The sequence below is a fragment of the Cynocephalus volans genome, chromosome 1 (genome assembly GCF_027409185.1).
Source record: "Cynocephalus volans isolate mCynVol1 chromosome 1, mCynVol1.pri, whole genome shotgun sequence".
Taxonomy (NCBI): domain Eukaryota; kingdom Metazoa; phylum Chordata; class Mammalia; order Dermoptera; family Cynocephalidae; genus Cynocephalus; species Cynocephalus volans.
Window position 1 is genome coordinate 19,489,501 of NC_084460.1, and position 15,820 is coordinate 19,505,320.

The following is a 15,820-nucleotide window of genomic DNA, read 5'->3' on the forward strand; positions in this document are numbered from 1 at the left end:
AATTTGGAAATACTTGCAAACCATTTTGGATAAACTGCAACTCACTCATAAGAACATATGAGTCTGGGCCGAGCCCGTGGCGCACTCGGGAGAGTGCGGCGCTGGGAGCGCGGTGACGCTCCCGCCGCGGGTTCGGATCCTATATAGGAATGGCCGGTGCACTCACTGGCTGGGTGCCGGTCACGAAAAAGACAAAAAAAAAAAAAGAACATATGAGTTTGACAACATAAAAATTAGACCTCTTGTTATAAATGTAATTCTAGTATTACCAAATAACATTCCCTTTTCAACATCAACATTAAGCAAAGACCACTCCCATACCTCATGTGTATGATGCACACAGAAGTGATACTGGGAGTTCTTGTGAGCAGAAATTTTGGCCCTGAGGGCTGAGTAAGGTTTGGAGTGGATACTCCGTCTTAAATCACCATTTTTCCAAGTATGGAAAGGAAAGCTTGGTGAATGGATACAGCTTGTGTAACTTGGAAGTTTTGAGATGGGGGATATATATTTTGGCCAGACAATGCACAAACTAATCAAATAGAACCCACATCTAGACACCTAACTTACTGAAGAAGTTCTGATAATATCCAGTGATTTAAAGGGAAAAATTCTTGACATTCTATTGAACTAAAAATTCAATTCAAGAGACGTTACTATTTAGGGTAAAGCTCTTATATTCTGTGTTCATCCAGGTAACCTGCTATAAAGGACAGAAAGATGAATGAAAGGCCAGATCTTGCTGAAGGTTACCATAAAATGACAGTTTTGTTATAGAGGTCGTGCAAGGTGGTGTGGTGTAGACCCTTGTTACTCAGAGTGCTCTCTGGATCAGCAGTCTCCCACCACCTGGGGACTTATTAGAGATGCCGACTCTCAGGCCCCATCTCAGACCCACAGAAGCAGGATCAGCATTTTACCATGATGCCCTGGTCTGCACAGTAAACTTCCAGAAATACTCAAGTAGCACATGAGTTGTGGAGCCGGATTGCCTAGGTTTCAATTCCAGCTTGTTTCCTTACTAATTGTGTGGCACTGGGTGAGGAATTTAACCCTTCAATGCCTCAGTTTTCTCATCTGTTAAGTGGGAGTAATAATAGCAATCAGGACATATGGACGCTTTAAGACCATAGTGAGTTAATACCTTAGAGGGCTCAGTACAGTGCCAGGCACATAGTAAGCACTTAGTTCATTATACTTATTTTATCCCGACTCCTCTGACATGCTAAAGCAAGTTATGTTTAATTGGATTTTTTTTTTTTTAAATTTTATTTTGTCGATATACATTTTGGCTGATTATTGCTCCCCATCACCAAAACCTCCCTCCCTTCTCCCTCCCCCCCCAACAATGTCCTTTCTGTTTCCTTGTCATATCAACTTCAAGTAATTGTGGTTGCTATATCTTCTTCCCCCCCCCGGTTTTGTGTGTGTGTGTGTGTGTGTGTGTGTGTGTGTGTGTGTGTGTGTGTGTGAACTTATATATTAATTTTTAGCTCCCACCAATAAGTGAGAACATGTGGTATTTCTCTTTCTGTGGATGTTTAATTGGATTTTGACCAATTAATGTTATTATGTAATATTTCCCATTCAAAATCTATAGAAAATACATATTTACTTTTTCCCTTTTCAGGCATATTTTAAAAATAGAAAATAAAAAGTTTTACTGATATTTCATTCCGCATCTCTGTAATTACATTAAAGTAGTCAGGCTATGAAACATTTAAAAAAAAAATTTGTAAAAAACAACCATGTGCGTAGAAAACATGCTAGAAAGACACATACCAAAAAATGTTAATGGTATCTGCAGGATTACTTCAGGGATTTTGTTGGTTTGTTTCTTTTGTTTAGTATGTTTTTTTCTACATTACATTTTATTTAGAGGAATACTATACATGCTATAAAGACTTCATTAGGATTCAAATTAGGCTCTTTTTCTGCAACTCAGCACCCTGAATTATGACTTTAAAAAAGACAAAATAAATCTAGTAACTTAAATCTCTATATTCCTTAACTTCCAACCATTATTCAGAGTATATACACTCTGAATACACACAAGCACACACACAAGGGTATTTCAAAAAGTTTGTGGGAAATGGAATTAAAAGGTAATACAAATATTTCCATGAACTTCTTGAAGACCCTTTGCATATGTGTTTGTGTGTGTGTGTGTGTGTGTGTGTAAAATCTGAATAATATCTTTTCATGTGATCTGAAGTAAATGCCCATTGTTCAAATCAGGGGAGAAAACTCAACTTTCCTACCTATTTGATTTGCAAATTACTCTATGAAAATAACTTATTAAACTATTAAAAATCTAGTAATATTTTGCAGTCCAATGAAGTCTTTAATTTTCAAATAGAAATGACCTTTAGAAGCATCATGTTAAAAAGGATTCTACTAAAAAAGTCTTTGCTGCTAAAATAGTGTCTCCAGTGCCAGCCATGTCCTAGATAAAATTTTCTTTTGAGAAAACCACAGCTACTTATTTCCAATGACCTTATTCAAACAAACTTACATTATTCCAAGACACGATCAAAGGTAAACTGGTATTCAAAGGTGTGAAATGACTTTTCTTTCCTAGTATTACATAATCAGGCAAAATGATTTTTTTTTCCTGAGTTTCAAAAATGAGGCCAGGTAACTGTTTAGACATTTCAAAAGAAAAAAAAAAATCATATTTTCTGTATTATACCAAAATAAGGCCTATATGACTCAAATACCTCTAAAATTATTTCTAAAACTGAAAATGTCCAAATAGTCTCTAAATTTAACCAGCATTATACACATTTTTGAAAATCCTTTCTGATCACCTTTTTAATTTTTATTTATTTATTTTTTATTATTATTATTTTTTTGGATTTCATTTTTTAAAAAAATTGTATTAAAATGTTATTGATCTTGATTACTAAGTTTTTGGGGGCCTCCATTAACTTGGCACAGATACCTCCTCCTAGTCCCTGTCCTATTATGATGGGCTTCAAACGACATGCTGAACAGCTTGGATTTTATTTAATCTATACAGGGGCAAACAATTCAATTTTTTTTAAGCAGAGGCAAGAACGGATCCGCGTTTGGGGGGAACTCTTTAAGTTCCCACGCCCCAAACTTCTAACACTTAGCTCTCTAACATTATTACCATTATTAATGCTAACTCTCTAACATTTTAGTGTCATATCCCAGCTCGCTCGTTTGCCCATAAAACAGTGCCGTCCCCCGCTCCCTTCTCCCCCAGGTAAGCTGGCCCAGACACCTGCCATCCCCGGGTGCATCTTCCACCTGCTCTGATCACCTTTTTTAAAGAAGAAACAAAAATAAGATTGACCTAAAACTCTACTTCTGTATTTTTATATCCTTTTAGTGTTCTAGTCTCTCAAAATAGCATTTTTGACAAGTGATGACTGGTGCAAAGATAAGGTTTTCAAAGGACATAACCTGTGAAGAGATCCCTGCAATCTCAAAGGCCCTACATCTCTCCTTAAAGTGACATTTCCCCAATCATTACAGAAATGGTGTCTCTGAGGCACCATCAGCAACATTGTCCATTATGAGGCTTTTGCCTCAATTGCTGTACTTGGTAAGCTGAAATATGGTAGTGTCTTGGAATGTTCTCTTGAAGTGAGTACTTACTCCTAGGAGACAATGGCTAAAGTCAGTAGAAGTCGGTAATATAAGCATTGTTTCTAAATGGTGAAATTACATGTAATTTTACTGAAAATGTTTTCTTTTAACTTGTTTCTTAGAAAATATAATACATCCAGTTGGTTAAAAAATTTCTGTTTTCTAATTAGAGAAATGCTATTAAAAATGATTTATTTATATCTACATGTTATCCTTATCTTGAAATATATTTTATTAAATATGCTATTATGTAAAGCAGGAAAAAGAGTTCTCTAGTCTTCATCTTTTTAAAGGCCGTGGGAAAGAATAAAGCACTATTATTGCTGATGAAATACCAGAATTAAAGATGTAACTATTGTCAAATCTTTAAATTCTAATTCCTAAGCAAAAAATTCAGAAAGGGCATTCATGCTTCTGTTTAATTATAAAACAGTAGGCTATTTAGCATTGTTGGCTTTTCTAGAAGCAGAACTTGGACATGGGGATTCTTGAGCACATGATTTATTGAGCAAGTGCTTTCAGGAGAAAACTGCAGGGAAATGAGGCAGGAGAGGGAAAGACAGGCTCACACAGGCAACGAAGATAAGCCGAACTGCGGTCTCGGTCGGAGGCTAGCCTCCGCCTGATCCCATGGGGAGCTTTGGGGCATGGATTGCAACACAGAAGCTGTCACCCAGATGCAAGGGGGCTGAGCATTGTTCTCCTGGATCTATCAGTCATTGGGCATGGGTCACCCCCTCCAAGAAATAACCTGCCAGGTGTCTCCAGGCAAGGTAGTTCCTATCAGCCCAGGCCAGCCCTTGGGGAAGTCTGCAGCTGTGAGCGGTTTGTAGTCAACTCTTGGAGCAGTGGGTACAACAGCCCTGAAAACGAGATCTGGGCAGGACACCAACAGCATCTGCCTCAAGCATGTAAACACACCTCCTTCTGTGGCCCCCACAGAAGCAGTGATTACTTAGGCTAATTAATCTCTTGTTAACTTCAAACAGGGGACCTAAGTGTTTTTTATTGTGTCTTTTTTCCCTTTACAGATGATAAGCATAGATGTTAGTGGCAAAAATAACTTTTGGAATACAGGAGGGTATTTCAAAATGTTCACGGAAAGATTCGTATTATCTTTTGATTCTATTTTTCCATGAACTTTTTGGAGTACTTTGTACTCATGTCTACTATTAAGCATAATTTTCTGGCAGCGTAAAATATCCCCATTTACTACGTACCACAAGACACTTTCCAGTCTAACTATACATTTTATTGAAAAGGATGATGTATCTCATGGTCTTATGGTATTTAATGCCTGCAGTGTAAATAAGAGCCTGGAAAATTTAACTGTAAGATTACAAAGATTTCTATTTATTTCATTTAATTTTTTTCTCATGTTCCATTAACTCAACATCTTAGATCAAAAATTTCTAAAATTGTAAACAAACAACAAAAGAAAATAATCATAGATGGGCTAAAAAATGTAATGGGGTTTGGGTGAATAAACTGTGTTAGAGATATATGACAAAAGACTATGAGTCATTACAAGTCAAGTCATAGAATAATAATGACATATAAAATATTTGTATTAGGTGAAAATGAAAGTTTAAAACACAGATTGTGAATATCCTCCCATTCTATTCAAAAGTAATAATTGTGCATAAAAAGACTAGCTATCTGTATCCATGCCATTTTCACAGTGGCTGTCTCTGAGTGGCTTGGGTGTTTGAATTACAAGGGATTTCTTTAGGATTTTCTTTTGTCATTTTTTTCCCCTAAATTTTCTATAATAACCCTGGATTACTTTTGGAATAAGAAAAAGGCTAATTAATAAATATATCAACTTTAATGGACTTGTTATTAGTCATAGTTATTCAAACAATTTTCATGATTTTTTCCATATTGTTAGTTCTCCATTTTTTTCTATCTTTTTTCCCCCAAATTTTCTCTCAATATTCAAATGAAATATGAAAATAGCTAATTTCTTTCACTGTTTTTAATATTGGTACCATCCCCAATAATTATTAAACTATATTTCACTTTTTTAAAAACCAAAAGGATTGCCAGTCTATGTAGAGGATTTATATTTTTGAACTCTAAAATTTCTACACCCTTCCTTAATTATTCTTTGCATTGTGACATCTACTTTAGAGTAATATACCAATTATTTTGGGAATATATATTATGATACATAAAAATGCAATGTAAAAATAGCAGTAAACACTTTATGGCCCATACTAAGGTCAGTTATTGCATTAAGCACTTTATGTATTATAGTAAATTAAAAAAAGCACTTTGAAAATCCTGCACTTTAAATTAAAGACAAAGGGAAATACTAAATGACCTGAAGACTATCTTCTAAGTGTCTTAATCACCTTTAATCAGCATGAAATCATCTAGAAATTTTCACCTGAAACAGCAAGATGTGTACTATTTAATTTGATCACAAGATAAGATGTTAATGTTGTCCACAGACTGACAAAAGAGAATGAAATATGAAAAATTCAGTCAATCATCTAGGTGTTTTGTGACATGATGCTGAACTCCATGAGTGTTGTACCAATGTGCTATTTTTTCCCCTGAGGCGTGATGACATTTAGGCTAAGCCAGCAGGTAGGTGTGGAAATCAAGCCTGATGCCATGCATAAGATTAGAAGGCCCTCACCTCTTTCTTTACTTCTTCCTCGTCTTCCAGTGTCAAAGCAGCCAGTTGCTTAGCTCTCTGCTCCATCAGATTCACATATCGGATTGGGTTGGACAAAGCTTCAATCACATCTAAATAGGGAACAGACATGTTAGATCAAAGGTCCTGGAGGTATTGATTACCCACCATCCATCCACCCATTCTTCTATCCGTCCATCCATTCATTCATCCAACCATCCATCCATTCAACCATCTGTGCAACCACCCATTCATAATCCACCTTTCATTCCCTCATCTAACCATATAAGTCTCCACTCATCTATCCAACCATTTGGAAATAGATAAGAGTCAGGAATCTGGTGAAACCTCAGGAAGATGGACATCAAAGGAGTTTAGTTCCAAGAGCCAAATTGGACAGGCTCCAGCTCAGGATGTCTCAACACTCCAGATTCCTCAGTTTGTTTGTAGGGGTTTCAACCATTCTGGCAACGGCACACATACTTGTCTTATTTGGTAGAAAAGATATTTCATAAATGGAGAAATTTCACATAAAAAGCCTGCTTTCCACACTATTGGAACCACCCAAAGATTTGGCAGTATGGGTATCATTTGCACAGCAGTGGCTAGCAGGAGTGAGTTATGGCTGCCATGTTTGGAGGGGGCTTGTGCTCTAAGTTTGCCACAGTCCCCACCATTCCACATTGCATTACACCCAGGCCACCTGGCACTATAAACATTTAAATTTATAATTCCTGGTTTACACTGGTGTAAGTTAATTCTTCTAAACTTAAGACTGTACCCATGAAAAACCTGAGAGTTTTAGAACTGGCTGAAGTCAAACTCATTGTACAGACATAGATAGACAGCTATAGTACCAGGTAGCATGGGTTAGGAAATGCTGGGTCTATAAGAATAAGACTATCAGTGAATAAATATGCTCAAAATGGAGGCATTGAGATTTAAATTAAAATAAATTAAAATTTATTCACAAAAGCTTGAGCAATTGAACTCTAAACATACACACAGAAATCAAGAAATGAGGCCAGAATCTCCTGCCTTTGTTTGGTCCAGTTTTCCTTCCACTAAGCCACAAAGATATGGGTGACCCAGATGGAAATACCCCTTTGAGTTAGGCTGTTTACCTGCATAAGTGTCTGGCACGTAATCTTTCACTTCTATGTAGACAAAGACAGCTGGCAGCATCAGAGGCTGGTTCCTTTCATTCCTCAAACAGATGTAGTGATAGCCTGGAGGATGACAGTACTACTGGGTATCACATATTTTCTTCACAATGTCAGTTGTAACCATGAACAACTATGTGATGGAAGTGTTTATTTTAGGTCACTTTGGATGAAAGTCTTTCTCATTTTAATCTGATGGTTTTCAGTGATAAGGTATTTTTTCTCATCAGACAGGAAAACATTGATGATTCTGATTTTTTTCCTTTCCAACTATATTTTCCCCCCAAAAGAGAATTCAAAACTGTGTGCCATAGATTACTGTTTCAAATTCACTCCCTGTAGTAGGATTTGCATTGACATGATTTCTTAACTTGGGGTTTAGTATAATACTCTGCTTTGGCCAATGGGATTTTAGTGCTGTGGTGATGGCAGAGGCTTAAATGCATGGGAAGAGTGCATTTTGCAGTCTAATGGTCTACCCAGAGAAGTCCAGATTGTAGGTGCCACTGCCCTTGCAGCCTGGTCCCCAGAATGAGCCCACATGGAACAGGCCTATACCCAGCCCACAGCCTACAGCACAGCTACAGTAGATCAGCCAAGCCCTGCCAACTCACAGGCCTGTAAACATGTAGAAAAATACTTGTACACATGTTTTCAGATGGTTTGTTATACATAATTACCGGGGCAAGAGTTGACTAGTACACCACAGCTTGTCACAAAAACATGAAACTGCCAGTTTAAATAATCTTATAGCTCTTGTTACAAAACAAAATTCCAAAGCAGCAAATAGTTTTCTAAATCATCCTTTAATAATCATATAAGGCAGTGTTGATTTTTTCGTGCAACTTTGATTAAAAAGTGTGCTACCATGCTATCCATACCTGGACGAACAGCTTGCACTGGCAAGATCCGGTGGCCAATAAATTTACCTCCTTCTTCGTAAACTGCTATCCTCAAACAGGCCAGAGAAGGAAGAACCACCTACAGGAATGTGAGGGACACACTTGGTTACAAGAAGGAGCAATTCCAAGAAAACATTCGAAAAGCATTATTCAATCAGACCCTGCTTTTTCCAAGTCCAGGTAGAAGTTTCTACTTAGCCAATTTAGATAAAAAAGTTGAGCTGTTGCTCTATAACTTAAATTTTCAGAAGGAGAAGACATGGTTCATCTATGTTTTACCATGTTGCCCCCATGAGGCATTTGTTCAAAAGGCAGCCCATTTGCTTTTCACGTTAACATTCTCAATATGAAAATGATGAAAGTTCTATGTTTAAACACAAAAAGTTAGTGGTGTTGTCACTAGGTGAGTGTTTACTTTTATGTTTTCAAAGCAAGTGACGTTTATACCTTCAAAGTAAAAGCAAGGGAAAAAAAAGTAACTATAGGGTATCTCACAAAATACAATTGCCTTATACATTTTTAAATTCCCAAATCGGGAAACAAGCAATTACCCATTTCTTTCTTCAGTGTGAAATATCTGGAGTACGGAGTTTATATCTCATGTCAAGAATATGAGTCCAACTATCTCATTAAAAATTTATTGTTTATAAAAATTAAAACTTACACTTACTGAATATTTCCATTGTGTCAGACATTTTCTATGTACTGTTAATGTGTTTACTTATGAAATATTTGTAATAATCCTATGAACTAGATGCTATTATTAAAAAATGAAAAAACCGGGCCGAGCCCGTGGCGCACTCGGGAGAGTGCGGCGCTGGGAGCTCAGCGGCGCTGGGAGCGCAGCGACGCTCCCGCCGCAGGTTCGGATCCTATATAGGAATGGCTGGTGCACTCACTGGCTGAGTGCCGGTCACGAAAAAGACAAAAAAAAAAGAAAAAAAAAAAATGAAAAAACCACAGCCCAGACAGCTTTCACATAGATATTCTCTTTGTGGAAGATGCCTTTGTAGATATTTTGGCCAGACCAAAGCACAGGGTGTGATAAGAAAGTCCACTCTACTTTCTACTGGTCTTATTTCATCCCTTATGTGATAAGCATGTGTAAAGATTTGCTTTTTGATGAAGACAGAGAAAGGGCCAGTCGAGAGTGAAAGGTCTTAACTCTGTCAGACAGAATGCAGACAAGATGAAGTGATCAGCTGCCGAAGGCTAGAGGTGTTAGAGAGCTTAAATAATATTCTTTCTAAAGGAAGTAAAGACTTCCTGTCGCTCAGCTACCAGAGTATTCGCTTCTTTACAATAACAATGAAAATGTATCATTTAGCACTTGAATTATGAAACAATATGAGTTAAATTTATGTGCCCTTAGGGGCTTCCAAATGAAGCATACTAGAATTAACTGATTTACAATACAATTCTGGAAATTTAGATAAGCGATTAACAGAAATCTTGAAGAGTTTTCAGGATGGCTTTCAAAATGCTACTGCTTTATGAATGTGTAAATTTCCAAACTAAGCAACAAATAATTCCTCACTTCATTTTTTCCCCTCAGTGTAAAACACCTGGAAAATGCAGTTACACCTCATGTGAAGAACATGAGACCAACCTTTTTGAACACAATAGGTTCTTCTTCCCAGACAGGATTTACAGCATTTCCTTGCGACGTCTTTGTCTTAAATGCCTTCCTCCTTGTGTCCACAGGCAAACCAAACATATCCACTTCCACGTAAGTCCCGACTTTCTTATCAGAAAGAAACTGACCTGAAATAATCTGGAAAAAAATAAAAAAGGAAGTCTTGATAAATGAGTAACAATGGCTGCTGATGAATGTTGAATTATAAGGAACATGAAATACAAGCAAGAGTATAAATATGGTTTCTCTTTCACTTGAAGAGTCTGTAGAAGAATATTGAAAAGGGTGAGGTTAGAAGGAGTCAATTAATAAGACAAAGTAGTATAGAAGGAATAAATGAACAAGTGTCTACTTTAACCCATCAAGACCAGTTTATCATTACCCCTAACCTCACTCATTTAGCCATTTATACAATTGTGCATATCCTTTGACTAGCTGCAGAACTAACTGTTGTTGTGAAGTTAAAAGAGATTTAAAAAAAATTTACATGTTCATAAAATGTCTCCCATGGCGGCCTCTTTTCCAAATCCAATTTTCAAAATCCAACGGATCTGTCAGCTGTCATAAAGGTTAATGGAGGCAAACAAAATATTTTTCTCTTTATACCAGAGAGAGGATCAGCAGAAAGCGAGTGCTGATGGAGCCAGCCTGGTGAATCTGGGGTGTGTAGTCAGAACAAGGTGGCTCACTAGTCAAGAGCTTTCTAAGCTCAAGTCCGTGAAAGGGGGCAGAATCTCCAAGATTATGGCTGAGCCAGAAATCAGACAAAATGATGGCGTGAGAGTAATCATCAGAGACTGAATGAAGTCAAAGTCAGCCACATGGGGATGTGGCCAGAAATTCTGAACAAGTTAGAGAGAAAGTCATAGGCAAGGCTCTCTGAATATCTTGGAACAGCTCATGTCTCCTGGACAATCTCTTTGGCTTTAATGCATGGGAACTGCGAGCAACAATCTCTTTATTTAACTTGAAGTTCTATGTAAGAACCACTTAGCAGGCATTTTGCAACATGTTTGAAACTTCCAAGTTATGTGAGTCCCACTAGGAATTCAGATGCCCAGAAAAGTTTGTATGCTGAAGATATTTGATCAAAGTAGAATCCTAAACTAAATTAATGGCACTAACCTACTATGTTCTCATCAGTAAAATAAGATGGCAGAACATCATGTGAGCTCACAAGTCCATCCTGGCACTACAAAGTCTGTGCCAGAAGATCAAAAGAAAGGCACAACTGGACAGATATGAGCTGCATCTTAGCTCTAGATGTAATGTTAAAGGCAAGACTCTGCTGCAGAGTGGCCTGTCCATTAACAGCAGGCAAACAGCTCCACAATAGCATCTCCATTCTGAACGGAAGCAGCCTATTATACTTGCCTGGGATTCAACTATTTCCCTGCCACAACTCGACTTACTTCCCTGCCTCTATATCATTGTTTTATAATCATCTACACTGTCACAGTAGAATTTTCAAGACAAAATAAATAAGCAAGCTAATATGTAAAAAATAAGATGAAATCTGCAAACAATGCAAAAATGTCATTAGTTTGATACAACTACAAAAACAATTTACAAGGAGTCTAAAAATAGCGTTCTATCAGTACATTAGGCTTAGAAGTTTTTCTTAATCACACTTGACAGTAATTAAATATCCTTTGCTGGAAAGAATTTCCTAAAATATAAAATAATCATGAAGCTCTAAATCTGCCAACTTTACTCTTTATTTATGTGGCTTGAAATAATTTCAAAAGATATAACTGTGAGACACTTTGCTGAAATTTTATTTTTAAATCTTTGATATAAAGTGACATAAGCTTCAAGATAAAAATGGGCTCCACTGATGTGGGGGAGAGAAATTAGTGAAACTGTTACAGAGCATTTTTTCACATAGTTTTTCAAATGCCTTTGTGTAAGGTCAATCCAAAAATTGCATTTATGTACAATAAAAAAGTTTTTTAGTTCTACAGTTATTCAGTTAAACACACACAAAAATGATACTTTAAAAAAGTTAATGAAATTCTAGCTTCAACAACCAACTGCTTACAAAATTCATGAAGAAGCTCTTTAGAAAAATGTATTTTCCTTTGATAGCATTAAAAATATTTTCTGACAACTAAAGAGAAAAAAAAAGATGTCTACTGTAACATCAATTTTAAAGACTGAAGAAAATAATTTGAAATTAACTTTTTGGGTCAGATATATAAATTTAATAAAGCAACTCTTTTATTTAAGATCATTAAGATGTGTTTTAAAATCTCTGAATACTCTGATAGATTTTCAAAAATCATGCTATGGTAACTTGAAGGCTTTTGTTCAAAATTTAACGACTTCCTGAAAGAATATTTTTTTCCTCTAATTTTGTTCAGAACTAATGGGAACTAATGGTGGAAAAGAACCAAAAGATCTATCCAATATGGGTCACTAATTTTCATGTAAATTTCACAGTGGGATATTTACACCAAAAGAGAAAATTGGCCATGGTGGGTCTTACCCACTTATTTTATTGATTTGGGGTCCAGTTGCTACCATATTAACAATGGAGCTCAGCTCCTTTTTCTCATCCACATGGCTTGTGAAAACATCTAATGTAGATTTTACCCTTAAAGGAAAAAATGTATGAAGAATGTGGAGCCTTTGCTAGCTACTAAATTTTTGATGACTAAGTACCTCTTTATGCAAAATAGCTAATATTCAAGACTTTTGTTAGGGACGATTTTGTGACAGAGGTGTACATACCTTAACAGCTAAAGTGTTGGCTACTATCCCATCTACGATGCCTTCAGTAAATGGATCAAAATGCTTGTCAGGCCTCCTCATGAATTCCGGCTTTAATCTGTAGCCACTCTTTCCATTGTATTCATACATTCCCATATTTATTTGCATAGCCAGGTCTGAATACCAAAAATACAAGACTTATTGTGGATGTATTTATGTTTGGAGCAAGAAAGCAACAATGTAAAGTAAGCTTGTATTACAGTCCCCTTTTGTGACTTTTCTCCTTGACAAAAGAAACAGAATAGGAGTTCTACTGGCAATGGAAAAAAAAAAAAAAACAAAACTAAAAATTAATAGCGATGAAGAAGATTTGTCATTTCTAGGTATTAAGCCATATTATAACACACAATAAAAAAGTGAGTTAATATGTCCAGGAACGCAGACAAATTTATGAATGGAAAATATATGAAGTGAAAAAATGGATCCAAATTAACAATAACAAAAAAGGTTGCATCTATTAAGCTGTTAATTCCAATTCGATGGGATAATTCTTTAGGTAAAAAAAGGATTTATCTCACTGAGACTATATACCAAAATTATATTTGGGTGGATTAAAAGGTTAAATTACAAATAAAACAATATGGCCTTTATATAAAAAAAATGCTGTTACAAATGAACAGGAAAATTGACAACAGTCCTGAACAGGCAATTCATAAAAGCAGAAATATAAAAACCAAGAAACATATTTAAAATATTCGCTCTCAATAACAATCAAAGAAATAAAACTTAAACAACAGTGAGATAACATATTTCATCTGAAATTTTATTATTATTATTATTATTTAATGATAATACTCAACTAACATTGCTGACAGAGGAGTAACTCAGTGAAACATTTTTTACAAACAATTTGGCAGTATGCACAAAGGTGCTTAAAACTTTTACATCTTTTAACATAGTAATTCTATTTTTAGAAACTTTTTCAAAAGAACTTTAGGAGATAGACTTGATAATTCATACTGAAGATTTTTCGCAGAGTACGAATTAAAGTAGAAAAAAATCCCCTCATGTCTAGGCATAGGAAATGGGTCTGTAGTAAATTGTGAAATATGTATAATACACAGCTATTAAAATTCATCTTTCTGTATAGCACGTAAGTATGTGAGTGTGTGTGTGTGTGCATATATATATATTCTTTCACTCTCTGTCTCTCTCTCTTTTTTTTTTTTAAAGCAAGGAATTATGTGAAAAAGCATGTGGATAATAGACAAAAAAAAGACTTCCAGATTACCAAGCTGGAAGTGAACAGTTGTTGAACCTCTGAGTGGTAGCATTCCTGGCAGTTTTATTTTTTCCTTTATACCTTTTTAAATTTTCCATTTTTCCTCCCATAAATACATGTTACTTTAAAAAGTATAAAAATTTTTGTTTGAAAAATAATGCAAAATCAGTAGAAATAAAGACCTGTTTACAACAAAATTCATTTTTTTGGGCATTGATATTTTCTTCATTGAAATTTACTTTAATTTATTTTTTCAATCAAGTCTTGCAATCTCCCCGCTCCCCCCAATTACATGGAAATGGTGTTTGGACACTTGAAATGTGATTCTATAACAGAAAGGACACGAGCATGAACTGTGCCACTTACCCATTGTTTGGAAATTAAGTGCAACCATCTGACAACCTGCATTCCAGAAGAGCTGAGGCATGTAGTTGGAAGAATCCACACGAGTTCCTTTTGGATATATTCTGCTAAGCTGCATTTTGTTGTATCTGGACCATCATGTTAAGTAGTGAATACAGTTATAAAAATAATCAGTCCTAATACTAACCAACAAGCTACCTTCCATCTTTCTCTATTGAGGAAATAAAGTAAATACTGATGATCTCATTGGGCTAGTGGATGAAATAGGCAAAAAGCTTTCTGAACAAACAGAATAAACATGCTCATATATAAACAGCACCACCTTTGTAGAGCTTTGTGGGTGAAAAAGAATGAGGTAGCAAAAATGGTTGGTTTAAAGTCAATGTGATTTTGTGGCGACTTAATGATTGAAGGCACAGAAGGAAGCTGGAATGTGTTGAGTCATGTGAGAGGATGATATTTTGTTTGGCAGAAGCAGATCATGTGAACTGTATGGCTATTTTTGAAATGCTCTCTGCTCATTTTCCTAACCTTCTCTGGGCATGTTGTCTGCCAAGACTGTGGTACTCTTTATGATTGAGAACAAGGTCAATACGGCACAGACATTTCTGACTTTGTTCCGTATTTTGGATCCTACCATGATCAATCTTCCATCCTAAGGACCTTGTAGTTATTGACCAACATTATATCTTTAAAACGTGATTGACCAGTTCCTATTCCCAGTTTGGGCAGATTTAGCTCAGATTCTGAGCTATGCAAAATGGAGTTGAATCTTAACTCTGGAACTTGCTAGCTGTGTGGTCTTGGGCAAGTTTATTTCACCTTTCTGTGCCGCAGTTTCCTCATCTATAAAACAGATTTAACAATTCCTACATCACAGTACTATTGTCAGGATTAAATGAGATATGACATATAACAAAAAAATCACATAGTCAATAATAAATACCAATGATAATGATTTTTATGGTGTGACTTTATGGAGTCTGCATTTGTTCTCTCCTACTGTTAATGAGTCTCCAAGTTGACTTTTATTTTTATGTCTTGCTTCATGAAATATTTAATGTTAATTTGATGAAAAAATTTTAAAGGCCTGTTTGTTTTTATCTTAATTCATGAATAACAATAAAAAGCTTTTTCTTGTCGGTAGCATCAACAAAACCATATTTAGTAATATATATTTACATTCTCAAAATCATCATTCCAACTATTTTTAATTGGACATATATTACATGTAAACATGTAAGGTGCCACGCCAGGTTTATATACACACATGTGTATATATGTGTGTGTGTGTATATATGTATGTATATGTGTAAATACGTGAATGTATGTATGTATTATTCACTTTACATATACAGTCATGAATCGCTTAATGACAGAGATACATTCTAAGAAATGCATCATTAGGTGATTTCGTTATTGTGTGGACATCATAGAGTGTACTTACACAAACCTAGATGGTATAGCCTACTACACACCTATTACTCTGACCGCTTAGTA

The 15,820-nt window shown here is 35.7% G+C and overlaps 1 protein-coding gene across 1 annotated transcript in view; it reads right to left on the reverse strand.

The window, feature by feature from the left end:
- The window catches only part of PLCB1 (phospholipase C beta 1), a 682,047-nt gene that overhangs the window by 120,397 nt on the left and 545,830 nt on the right, over nucleotides 1-15,820 (reverse strand). Inside the window, exons 18-23 of the mRNA XM_063090151.1 lie at nucleotides 14,324-14,448; nucleotides 12,697-12,851; nucleotides 9,937-10,101; nucleotides 8,307-8,406; nucleotides 7,387-7,491; nucleotides 6,266-6,375 (exon numbers count right to left, since the gene is read on the reverse strand). Of these exons, the coding sequence (XP_062946221.1) occupies nucleotides 6,266-6,375; nucleotides 7,387-7,491; nucleotides 8,307-8,406; nucleotides 9,937-10,101; nucleotides 12,697-12,851; nucleotides 14,324-14,448 (760 nt within the window). The remainder of the gene's footprint in view (nucleotides 1-6,265; nucleotides 6,376-7,386; nucleotides 7,492-8,306; nucleotides 8,407-9,936; nucleotides 10,102-12,696; nucleotides 12,852-14,323; nucleotides 14,449-15,820) is intronic.